The 13,467-nt window shown below is 44.2% G+C and overlaps 1 protein-coding gene across 1 annotated transcript in view; it reads left to right on the top strand.

Moving 5' to 3' along the window:
* Positions 1 to 12,158, top strand: part of LOC139050104 (PP2C-like domain-containing protein CG9801) — a 56,423-nt gene extending 44,265 nt beyond the window's left edge. Inside the window, exon 8 of the mRNA XM_070526315.1 lies at positions 3,278 to 12,158. Coding sequence (XP_070382416.1) covers positions 3,278 to 3,676 — 399 coding nt within the window. The 3' untranslated portion in view covers positions 3,677 to 12,158. The remainder of the gene's footprint in view (positions 1 to 3,277) is intronic.
* Positions 12,159 to 13,467: the final 1,309 nt, after the last annotated feature.

Genomic DNA, 13,467 nt, shown 5'->3' with positions numbered 1-13,467 from the left:
TGAACTGCGCAACATGGTGACATTTATGGTATCTTCGACTGGTCGCCTGTATGCCCCGAAGCAGAGTCGTGTAGATCGGGCATTTCCCGAGCTCAAGGGTAGAGGACAAGCGCGCAAGCCGAACGTGCGACTCGCTCTCGGAGGAGGAAATTGCCGATCGAAGCCACGTGACTACTGCCAACGTCCGATGATTCGCCTATCCAAAGCTCCCGGCGCTGCCGGAAAACCGGCGGACGTGCCGGCGGGACAAGCGTTCGTCTAGACGCCAGCATGCAGTGGCCTAGGTTGCCAAGGTTACGGTGGGCCGTCGCCAACAGCAGCGACGCGGCGCTGCGATGACGTTTCAATCTCGATGACTGCTCCGACGACAGGGCTCGGAGCGCCTCAGAGCGCTCCAAGAGAGAGGGGAGCAATCGAGAAGAACCAGCCAAACGCAGGGCGCGCACCCTCTTTCAACCAGCCGAAGACAACACCGCTCGCGAGAGCGCTCCAGAGCGCTCAAAAACGACCAGCCGAAGATAGCATTAGAAGGTGGTGCACTGTGGGCACGCCCCACTGTGCCTTTGCAGTGCAAGGCATTGAAGAAGGAACGGGAGCACAGTGGAGACCATGCTTGTCCAAAACTCCACTTCTGCTGGATGCACTGAAGTATTTCTTGCGGCAAAGTATTTTTGAAACAGCCTATTTTCACTTCATATGGCTTTCACTGCTTCGACAAAAAGTGGTTCAGGGCCCCTTTAGGTTCCGTACGGACATTTTTTTCAATGGAGCTTCTACACGTCCAAATTTAATGACATTTGATGTGGTAATCTCAACGACAGCATCCTCTGAAGTGAGCAGTTTTAAGGTATTAGATCAAATATAAATATGCATCTACAAGTTTACTTTGCGCCTTTGAATCGTAAAAGCAAGCATACCATGGTGCCGTTAGCTTGAGTTTGTAGCTGCCATTCACAATGTTACAACCAATCATACCAACTTCAGCCATACCAAGTCAAATCCAAAGCCCGAAATCAAGATGGTGCTTGGCCTGTCAAAGCCATTGCTACGCTGACCTGAGGAAGTTCACGAAGTACAACTGCTTGCAGGAGCGTTCTAGTTGAAAGTTATGTATAAATTATTTTTTACGTAGTAGAGACTGTTTCAAACACTTTAATTATACTGCGCTACGCTAGCTATAGAGTCAAGGGTATGCATTTCTCAGTCAAATGAGTTCTGGTTAACGCATTAGGTAATGAATTATATTAAGGCAAATGACATTAGGTTTGTCCATGTGGCATCACGCAAATAGCATTAAAATTTTCTGCGCCCACGTGGCACGGTTATTACTGATATAAAGATATGAAATGACCCAAAATTAAAACACTTTTTGGGATTATGTCTACATCTGCAAATAGTACAGTCCAAGGGCTTGTGGTAGTGTTATACAGAATCTAGGTTCTATTGTTAATTATTCAAGTAATTACCAGCAAAATCTCTCAAAGAACATTATTTTTTTGTTGATAACAGTGATAAGCCTTTAGAGAAAGGGTACTGAAGGCACCTAATGTCACTTCTTGCTGTGGGGGACTACGGTTCCACTGTAGACCTTTCCATAAGGGGGAGGGGGTGGAAGAGCACCTTGTCATTGAACTGTTGTGCATAAGTACAGAGTGCACTGCTACGGCTTCTGTAGATCTCTTTAACATTCCAGAGGGTATTATGGCGATGCTTTCACTTCTATGGCGAGCTTTCACTAGAATGGTATATAGGCCTCCCGATTCTGAAGGTGTGAATAAAATTTGACTGCATCTTCCACTTGCCCACTGTCTAAATTTTGTTGTGGAAAGATAAACTTGCTTTCTTATTTCCAGACTATCTATCACTGATGCCTGATTGAAAACATCCACTAGTCCATTGGTAATTTGTAGCATAAAGAGAAGCATTATGCTACAAACTATTTGCTACAAACTAGCAGATATTCTACCTTGCCTAACTTTATGTCGTGATGTATGGCTTGTGTGCCACCTTTTGTAGTAGTGTGGTCGCGCTCCCCTGGCTCTTGTAACTGCTACCTAAATGTTGTTCCCCTATCCTTGAGGATTGATCTGTACCAGCCGTCACACAGCTTCCAGTGCCGTAAGCTGTAGCGGAAATTGTTGCATATAACGCACTTGCATGATTCTAACACGCACTTTTTCTTCACGAAAATGGGTCAGAAAATTGCCTGTGCATTACAATCACACAAGAAACCTAAAACTGCATTCGCGGCACTGGGAACGGCCTACCGTCAGAGCCGTCAGACGTAGTGTCATTGCCATCACAAAATGGCAGCACAGCACATTTTCATGACGGTTGCTGTTGGTTCATTTTGTGCTCCACTACAATCTGGAGCGGTATTTTTCTCTGTCGCTAACTATAGGAGATGCTATCGCTTTCAAAAGACTTTATGCAACTTGGCACTGGATGCATCAGCGTATGCAGCCACCAGCGTTTGTGGCACTATTCCAGGAACACTGTGGAACACATTCTACAGTAAATCTGATGCAAAGTCAGGTAAAAGCTCGTGATTGTAATAGTGGTATATCCATATACCAGATTGCTTGAGAATGCCACCCTTGTGTGTTAGGTATCTATGACCAATAAAGTGCGAATGGCACTGATGACACACTGCTTTCATTATGAAAGCTCATTTGAAAAAGACGTTTTCTGTCTGTGAAGATAAACTCTGCATGTCTAATTTTTATGATCGGGAATTTGGGTGGAATCTTACATTTTCCCTTTATAAATCTGGGGAGTGTTACATAAAGGGGCATTTTTATTTTCTTACTTTAAACTCGAGAACATTGGGTGCGCGTTAGATTCAGGGGTGCCTTAGAATCGTGTAAGTATGGTAAATTTCTGCTGTCCTAGACTTCGCTTCTATTTACATGGCAATCATGCTGTAACCTTAAAAGACCTACCGTCAGTCCTATGCATTACACAGCCTGTCCAACTCCATTTCCTCTTAATCAAAGCTAAAATATAAGCTACTCCCATTTGCTTCCTAATTCACACTCTGCTGTCTTCCTTTCTCTTAACTTTACGCTTATCGTTTTTTGTTCCATATCTTGTTGCACAGTTGTTAGAATCTTCTCAAGCTTCTTTGTTAACCTCCAAGTTTCTGCCGCATAAGTGAGTACTGGTAGAATGCAATGATTGTACACTCTCATTTCAAGGATAGCAGTAAGCTGCTGATCATGACTTCACGCAATTACAGTATATGTAATTATGTTTCACATATTTTCGGTATGCGCAGGACCTGCTGCAGCAGGGCCTGTACCAGGGGGATGGAGCATGCAGTTCAGCTGAGGACCTCTGCGAGCGTATGGTGGACTTCGCCACCAAGTTGACGGCCGCCAAACGGCGCATTCTTGAAGACCCCGAGCTTTATGCAGCCGACTCTGCACCTGGCGAAGATGCTCGACGGCGGCGCCACCGCGCGGGACCCCGGCTTGCCATGGTGCCCGGCAAGCTGGACCACGCTTCGCTCGTTGCCTACCAGGTGGGCAGGGGCAGCTCCAATGCCCGCTGCCGCCGCCGGCAAGGCACGGACGTGTACGATGGTCAGGAGGACCGTGCAAACCGAAATGTCCCTTCCACTCCTGGAGAACCAGACGACTATCCCGACAACCTTCCCTATGAGACGACTATCTGAGCTGCCGTCTATGGGTGCGATCCATGAGCACTGGGGTGGGAAACAAACCTCCACTTCTCTGACAGGGTGGGCTGGACATTGTGGATTCACCTGTGCTCACTTATTTCCCATGCCACGTAGATTTCGCAGCCTGGAATGACTCATCCACTTCGAGGAGGGCTGGGAAGCTATGTGGACAAACCTCCACGCAAGTCAGTCTCATTTGTCATATGATTACAGTTTTGTGCCAAGCATGTGCACAGAACTGCAGCCCCTTATCTGATGAAGTCTGTGTGTCATGTCTCATACTGTGCAAGGCATGGTGGGCATTGTCTGGTGGTGACCACCTCTCTTTCTTTGAGAAGCTGACCAGGAGGGTCATGCAAGCCGTTAATGTTTCCTTCACTTCTGGAAAGCTGAATGGCTACCCCAGACATTAATATCTCTCAGATGGCCATCTGCTTTATCACTGTTACCAATTTATGCCAGTGGTTGGCCTCAAATCATCACCCCTCACTTTGACAAGGTGCACTGGACACTTCACTCCTCCACACAAGCTCCTATCGAATTCACAGTCTGGCTACCTCCAGGCATACTTGTTTCGGGCACCGGGGTTAGCTTCATAAAGGAGTCACTTCTTCTTGGAAAAGAATTTTAAGTGTTCACACATTCCAGCATCAAGAAGAAGAAGACGTGTAGGGGAATAGCATTTTATGCTCTTTCAGGTAGATGCTCTCATATCTCAGTGCTAGTTGTTCTCCGCACGCATTCCCCTAAGTAGTAACCACTGAAGGAACGACTGTAGCAATGAGCCCTTGAGACAATCTGGATAGAAGTGTGCTTACAGTTGCTGAGAGAAGAGTTCACGATGTTTGCACTTTCTCTGGAACACTGGTATATAGCTCACATAAGTGGGTATTTTAAAAAAGGAGCAGAAGGCACAGTGCTCCTAGAGTTCACTAAAGTTGTCTCATCTGCATCGTCAGGATTCGTGTACAATCCCTCGGAGACGAACTAGACGAGTGGGTTCTTCAGCAGCAGAGAGCTGGTTGTCTGGTTGCAGTTGCTCTTGATTGATGCTCAAAACGCTGCACTAACTTTTATATTCAGAAATGCACCTTAACTTGAAGGCCACACTTGATTTGATCTAAATGACACCTGGCTTGAGGGTGCCCAGGATGCCCATTGCATTTCTTTCAGCGCATTCATGACATTTGTCATTTCGATCAAGTCATGCAGGGGCTTCAAGTTAAGGTGCATTTCTGAATACTTGTGCTTTTTAAACCGGTCACTTCACCTTCATAAAAGTTTTATTTGGTGCAAAAGGTATGCGTTCGTATGCTTCGACTTGCACAGCCATAGCATGAATTTTGAAGGAAGCGTATTTGCGGCAGTAGCAATGCCTTCAGCAGCCATCTGATTACATTTGGATAATGCCTCAAAGTCAATTGACAGTCGGAATTCCTGTCACAGACAGACGTAATTTGTACCTGCAGCGATTTATAGAGTGCTTTTAGTGTGATAATCGGGTTTGCTGAAGCATGGCTTTCTCACCATAAGCTGAGTGTGTCTTCACTGGTAGAGTGCATAGTAGATGCAAAGGTCTGAGACACTGAGAAAAGGGGTGTCAGTAGGATCGCTATTTGTTTATATTTGTTGTTGTGGGTTTTTCAGACCTTCCTGCTGTATGGCTGTTCAGTAGCAGTTAACACCGCTGATTGTAGTACAGCTTTCAGTCTGAGTGTTTGTTTCTGAAGGAATCCCATATCATTCGATGAAGGAAGGTAGAAAAGTTTGAAGTGGCTTGCTTTTGCCGACCGCTCTGAATGTGCCATGGTTGTCAGCTCACAGTCACATAAGTATGCCTTTGTGAGAGAAACGTGCCAACAGTAAGGTGTTTGTGAAATAGCGAGAATTATTGCGCAGTAAATACCCTTCCCATCAAAAAGACTTGTGTCCACGACATTGCACATTTGGTGTCACCTATACACTATTCAAAGTCTTTGTCACCTTGTGTTTGATTATACAACTCTCCACTGTGTAATTCACATGCTCCGCGAGCATTGCTTTTTCTGTGTGTCACATGGCTTGTTTCTGTCCTTGTCCTAGACAAGGCAGTACGAGTTGCTGATAGTAGTAGCCAGAGGATGTAGAGATGACAGCGGCTATCAGTGAGTACATCCTTCACATGTCATAGCGCATGCTTGTCCAACTGTTCTGCTGGCTTTGTCATTGAAGAGGTAGCAAGTATATATGCAGTAGAACCCCATTAATACGTTTCTCAAGGGACCATGGAAAAAGAGCATAACAGCCAGGATAACATAAAACTGAGGTAGGCCCCAGGTTGCTGCAGCAACTTCAGAAACAACTCTCAGTGGCTGCCAGCACAGCTATCAGATGTCTCTGTGCTCATACTTGTGACCAAAGGCGGCACTTGCTTACCTCCTTATAAGCAAGGGACAGATATGTTCCGTGACTGTGGCCCTGTTGCACTCTTAAGCTTCCTTCTATAACATTGTTGTATAGCGGTGAAGTTGACTTTAGGGAACCGGCAAAAACTACTGTTGTTTGAAGACTAACCTTATCAGGACTGATGATCACATACTTCTGGAATCTTGGGGCAGGGCCATGGGCGGACCCATTGGTGGGGCTCGACATCGTTAGCGATGAGTATTAGCCCCTCCACCGCCACATTTGCACAGCCGTCGTGTTCAAGCACGACGTAAGATGCGGTAACATTACAGAATGGCAACATATCAGAGGGGAACATACTGTAGAAACCTGAATATAGGTAGAACTTCTTTTCAAAAAACTTGGACGGGAAGTCTTCCCTATTTTGTATACTGGTAATTTCTTACTGGTTATAGTGACTTTTTAATTTTCTTTAGAATTGAAGTTTTTGGAGTCAACCTATATTTCAGTTTTTACGGTAATACAGTGGAGTCAGTGGGCTTTACTTCGGGACCGTAAAAACACAGCGTAGCAGCTGGGAAAATGCAACAGTGAGAAACGTATCAACGGGATTCCACTGTAGCTGGTGCTGAGTGTGAAATGGTACATCCGATGCCTTCATGGCTTCACTCGAGAAGATGGCTCCACCATCAAGACTATCACTGAAGAGAAATAAAGTAGAGTTTCTCTTCCTAAATCTTTCTTGCTCTACGCACCATGTGGTGTTTCCAAGTCCATCGCTTCACCTTGGCAGTTTTCCATAATGTGCATGTGTGTATGGTCCGTCCATGATTCAACACGTTGCCACATAAGCAGCTTAATTTGACCTAATTTAGTGCTGCTTTGTCACGCTTTCATTTCCTCTTGCCTATGCACGTGAGCTAGAGTGTCTTGAGGTGTAATTGATTTTTAGCTTCTTGCGTGCAAGCCCCGAGGGCGTTAAATTGTTTGTTTGTGTGTGTGTACATGTATGCATGTTTGTAGGTACTAAAATCACTTATTTTTTTGTTTTCTTTATTAGAGCACTAGATCTGAGGCTGTGTACATACGTTTTTGGATGGTAGGCCTTAATACCTCTACATTAGCTTCTCATGTTCAGTTTTCTTTTTTAAATGTAGGTATTTTTCCTGCTGTGTAGCTTTTTCCTTAATACTCCACGCACTAATTGCTGAAATCAAAGTGACGACCAAGGGACAAGCTTTTGCCTAAGTTTAGGAAAACCATATTGGGATCAGTCAATTGATTAACCACACGCTATCAATAAATTTGTGTCTTTTGGTTGGCAAAACGCCCACATTATTTTTTTTTACTTGGCGAGAAAGTCAGAGCAGAATATTCACAATACATCTGGATCTCTGGCTGCAGGCTCGCTGGGACTGGTTGACAGCAGGGTCTGGCGCCCCTACTGCTAGCATATCTAAAACCTGCTGTGCTATTTCATGTAATTTCGTTGCTCTGGTCAGTGGTTGTGCATGCCAATCTTCCGTGATAGCAGTTCAGCTGCTTTAGTGTCTTGCGATGCACCATCCTTCATGCGTGTTGTGTTTTGGGCGAAAGAAGACCCCAAGAAAAAAAGAAAACGATTATCGCTGCATACTTCTGTTGTGACTGAGTGCCGTGCACGTTGCTGTGGCATTCTGGCCGATGTGTGAAGTGCCGCAAACCCTAAGGGCGTAGTGCATTCAGAATTGCTTAAATCTGTGTCTTGTAGGTTTAGCTTTGGATTTGTGCTCTTCGCAGCCCTCGTGTACATTCTCACATGCACTACTGTATCCGATAGGCAGACGCCGCTAGAGTGGAAGGTTATTTTTCTCTCTAACTCGTAGAAATAGAGTCCGTCATTTGTGCATACTGCACCATATTTTCAGCATTTTCTCTTTGTCAGATCTTTGCTGGTTCAGTGAAGTGGATAGCACGGAGACAGCCAAGGCATCAAGTTGTTGACCTCTGTAATGGTAACTGAAACTATCAGTCACCAGGTACTAGTAACATGTCTGAGCAAGGCACTTATCCTGGGGTGACTGAATGTAATGTTTATGCAGGATTTGAGCAGGCAGTATAGGCATTGTGGTGCTGTAATAATCTCTAAAGAAATGCTTACAGAACTATTGCTTTTTCTTTTTGCCAAGTCATGCATGAAAGAGGCACTTACTTGGAAATTCCAGTGAGTTTTTTTCCCCTCTTCCTTTTTTCTTTCTTTCTTTCTTTATTATTATATATATATATTTTTTGAAGACAAGGTGAGTAAAGAAATCTTCATGTATTAGACTGCTCGGGTTGAGTCCATTGAGTTTAGTTGTGGTAGCAAATGCTGAATTGTTTTTGCGAGTTACCATTAACAGAAGTCTCTAAAAGCTGTTCTAGATGATTTTATATTTCTGTTTGTTTATAGGCCTTATGCTCTTCACCTTTCAGCAGAACATGCAGCGCCACCTGACAACAGTTAGGGCAAAAATCCAGTGGGATTAACAGGCCCTTGCATAATCGTATATAGCATGAAGCGCAATGATTGAGAGCCGAGTTCCTCACACTTAAAGAAATAGCAGCTGTGTACTTTTGCCTAGGTAACGTCACTAAAGCTCTGGAAGCATAATCGGGAATATATATTATTCCAGTAATCTTTCTGTAGAAGCCCTACAACAATGACAGGTGGCAGGGCTTGGTCAAAGCTGCTGGTGCGCATCTTTCCATTTTTATTCGGGAGGCGTTTATGTATCGTCAGGCAGCTGTGGGCAGCATTTTCCTCTAACCTGTCTTCATATTCTTTACCATATGATGAACAGAAATTCAGCCACAAGAATTACACAAGCAAGCAGTCCATCAGTCAGTGGGGCATTTGCAGAATGAATTTCCTGTTTACCAGGCCAACTGTGCTTTTACCTCCTGGAGTTTAGTGTCAACATGTCTTGACAGATCTTTTCAGTTGTGATGAAAATTGACAGCGTTTCTTCAGGGCAGTGAAATGGCCGGGTTTAGATGCTGTTATAGTGCTCGGACCACAGTAACACGCCCAACCAACATCCAGACGGTTCTTTTGCAGCATACGATGATGTTAAAGCAGCAGGCGTTGCTCCCACTCCACTGCCGTTTAGTCGGCATGCTTGGAAGGGCCCTTGCCTAAATGCGCTGAAATCTGCCGCAGCTGGTGCTGCCTGTCGCTGAGCATTGTACCAGCACATGAGGCCCATAGGGTGCCATCATTTGATGCGCTTGTCGTTCAAAGTAAGTGTTACACTAAGCGTGTCGGCGCACGCCTGAATTCTCAAATGCTCGGCCAGTTTCTCAATACTGTTCCAAGCAAGCTTTGCTGTGTCTGTTAAAGGCGGACAGCATGGTGCATTTTTAATGCTTTTTCATTTTTCCTAGCACTACATCAGGTTCTTGGAAAACAAAAGGAAAAAAAACAACAACTGAGGAGCTGTATTAACATTATTGTGCATTGCCATGCGCATTAACCCTTTCACTGTAGGGGTTTTTTCTTTTTTTAAAGGGGCAATCCTCCAGTGTTGTTTATTTCTTTTGATCTAGGACATTATAAAACAAACACTACAGTTTATTTTTAGTTATACAGAATGGGAGAAAATGACGCTGGGAATGGCAAATGCTCTCCCTTATGGTCCTTGCGTTCCTTCAAACATGTAAGCATACCGACTGGCAGTGACATTGAGAGAGTTAATGTGATTGAACAATGCTGCAGCGTACTCTTCCTTCAGGTTTTATTCCCTTCACCGTATGCATAAACGTAGTGTATATTCATAGGTATAACCAGCTCTGAAAACTGAATAAATTGTAAAGTGTAAAGGGCGGTTTCGAGCTATCCAGAAATTTACCTGTGAGGTGTAATTTCACAGCTGTGCACTCTGCATTGCTTTTAGGGCCCGCAGCTGTTAAAGCTGTGATGCCAGTTTCGTCAGGGTCAGGTTATGCACACCTAAATGTTGCTGTTGTAACTGGAAAGGTCTTTTTTGTGAGCTGCATGTGTGCGCATGCAAAACCAGCTTGCATCTCCTGCTAAACTGTACATCGTATGCGTACAGTCATCAAATTTTTTTGCAATGCAGGTTCTGCGAGAAGCCAAATTGTAGCCGACTTTAAGCTTGCAGCGATTAAAACAGTGCAACACTACGTTGGTTACGCACACTAACTGTAAATCTTAAATCCAGGCTGTGTGCCGTAGCCTCAAAAAGTTTACCTTTATTCAGGTCCCTTGCCCCATAAACTTACGATGCTGACTTAAGCTTGCTGTTCTTGTCATTATGAAAACATTGGCGTTTTGACCAAAACGTTGCCACGAGCCAAGGAATTTGGATCAAGTGGTCTTGCAAACCTTGTCTTGTTGCATCGTTAATTTTTTTTTAGCCCTCTGAATTGTATGTTCTGTTCTTGCATCCTTTCCTTGAAATACTCTTCTTGCCTCTGCGCAAGGTTCAGCAAACAAAGTAAAACACTGCCCAAGAGTTGACAACTCATTGCATTTTTTTCGGTCAGGGTTGATTCGTGTTGCAGCAGTGAGGGTGCTGCCCTTTGCTATGCAGACACTTGTGAATAAACTTGTGCACCATGGCCAATAAAAGGCAAAAGCAAATGCCAAAGATAGTAATGCATTACTTAGTCTAATCACGGCTGATCACACAAGTGTAATCGTGAGGAGGATGACTGTTTAATTTTTTTTTCCCCTTACGTTTTAATCTTTTGCCACCGTGTCAGGCACCTTCATAAAATCCAAGGTTTAGAACCTTGTGGAGAGGTGGTAGCATTTAGATTTCGCAATATGTAGTTTCAAGCATGAATGTCTTTCTTTAGTCCTCATTTTCAGTGCCTTGCAGATGGTTACACTGAGTTGTGCAAGATGTGTTTTGCGTTTGTGCGTACCTTGTTAAGCCTTTTCACATGGTGCGGTTTTCTGCTGCTGTTTTTGTATCACCATACATCTGAATGGAAGCTTCAACTATTGTTCAATGTAAGCTAGCTTACTTTTAAAATGACAGAAGGCTGAGTAAGCTGCTCAGGGTTCATTTTTGTTTGAAACAGCAGGCGTAGAAAACATGGACACGATGAATGAAAAACACAAACACTGTCTATCAGCTCACTCTATTTTCTCTGTTGAGGACAAAGGGAAAGAGTTTATTAAATTCAATCGACAAACCTCTTAGTTTGAGACCATTAGTTGATTGAAACAAAGAAACCAAAGCATGTCACCATGTTGTCTTGAATGGGCCACATTAACTTCATTTACACTGCCATTATACAAGTGATTCCGCAGAGAAGTTCATCACTTTCATATGCTAAAAACTACTCACCAAAAGGCGTTTGCCTCAAACTTGATGGTGTATGAGCAAAATCGCAAACAAAATCGCGCCATGTGAATTGCAGTTTACTCATTTAAACTCATGGCCTCAAATATGCAACCTGCACATTTTGTGAGCATTCGGGAAGTATTTTTATTTCTTTGTTTGCATTTTTATATATGTTTTATCGGCACAGCTTGTAGCGCTTGCAGTTGTTTAGTTCTGTGTGCTGTGTGAGAAATGTTGCTTTGTTTTTGTTTGTGCTTAGAAAGACTTGGGATGTGCAACAGTTTTGCCCCACCTGCTTTCGCATTACTTCGTGTTAAGCTTTCAGTGCTGCCCGGATTTTATTGTTGACTCAGCATTTACATGCACATTCCACGCCACCGACAACGTGTACAACTGTGTCGTCCTTGTGATGCTCCCGCTAGTTCACTTGCATCAGTGGTAAGGTGAACTAAGTGAAAAAATATACAGAGGCAACTATTAATCGCGAAGCTGTCTGGATAGATGGCCTGTGCTATGCTTGTAGTATCCGTTTGATAAAGGCGTTTTTTGAGCTGTGATGTGTGCCAGGCTTCAAGCAAAAGACAGCAGAGGAATGATGTGTGCACCAGAAGATGGTGCGTGTACAGTTTGTTGTAGCTGTTACCCCATTGTGTGATAACCATGCATCGCTTCGTCCACATGCAGTGGCGAAGTGGCTCAGATTCCCAATTGTACGTTAACTTCAAGAGCTGAAATAAAAGCAAGTGCGATGCCTTTTGGATGTCCTCTTTGTTCGTAAAAGGGCAGTAGAGAGAAATCTCTACTTGCAGTTACTGCGGAAAATGGTGTCAATATGAGAAGGACACAGGATGAATCTTGTTCTAACAATTGAAGTTTACAGAGCAACACACGAAAGGAAGATGCCACCTCCATTTGCCTACCATGAATACATGCCGTGGAATGAATCGGCAAGCAGCTGCATCTTACAATCTAGCAGAGATATACAGCGGTGTTCAGACACACAAGAGAGGGTTTACTGATGAGAGGAGTAAAGGTCTTGCCAAGCTGAATCTGTTTAGCCTGTACCCTAGACAGCTATAACAGTCGACATAAGAAGCATTGATAGTGATAGCAAAATATTGCGAAACTGCACGAAGTTAGGTTAGCGCTTTTATCGGTCATATAATTGCAGTAAACATCCACTTACTAATTATCAAGGATGATGCCGTGCATGCTAAACAACCTCACAGGACCAAATCGCACAGTAGAGGGAGATTGTGGATTGGAAGGGGTGCTGTCTTAATTGGGAAAAGGGTGACGTAAAGATGAAAGAAGATAGAAAATTGTTGCAGCATGCAGCGGCTGGTGCACAGCGCTTTTACAGCGCAGACCACGGGACACAAGCCCAATCTTGTGCAGCACACCGTCGTAGGACCAAACATGGCCCAGTGCTGTCAGAAATCAGCACCAGCACTGGCCCGATGCTGGCATTTCAGCAAGTGCCTAAATGCCACTGCTGGGCATCTGGAGATTGTGGAAGCTTTCTAAGAAGCATGCACGGGCTCCGGGTGGTCTGAAAGCCTGTGATTCGGACTGCAGATAAGGCTTGAACTGCCTGATGTCATCTTGACTTGGGCCGGGCCATATACAGAGCCTGGCTCGAGCCTGGAGCATGGACGCTATGGAAGACTAGTCCTCGAGCTTCACATGCAGAATTTGTTTGAAAGATTTGAAATACTTGTTTGACGCCCGAGTCACTAGACAACTTGCTTTTTCACAATAGCTTATGGTGCGGTTTTGTGTTTTCCGAATATGCACTGTAAACAATTTTACAGTGTGTTTTTGTGTGTCTGTCACTCGCACCTTTACACCCACACTCTTAAAAGTGTTTACACCCAATGGGTCATATCATGTCCCACAACAATATTCGTCATCTGTCTTGCCTGCATTTCCTTTCCTTAACACTGCGAGCCTGGTACTTCCAAGTCACAAACGGCCTTTGCATTATCAGCGGGATTGCATTTTCAACAGGCAAGTAGCAACCTCCAAGTTTTCAAGAAAGGAAATGCAAGCAAGGCGATGACA

Source organism: Dermacentor albipictus, chromosome 9 (genome assembly GCF_038994185.2).
Source record: "Dermacentor albipictus isolate Rhodes 1998 colony chromosome 9, USDA_Dalb.pri_finalv2, whole genome shotgun sequence".
NCBI classification, from domain to species: domain Eukaryota; kingdom Metazoa; phylum Arthropoda; class Arachnida; order Ixodida; family Ixodidae; genus Dermacentor; species Dermacentor albipictus.
Note: the sequence above shows the minus strand (reverse complement) of the source record. Positions and strands in the feature narration are given on the sequence as shown.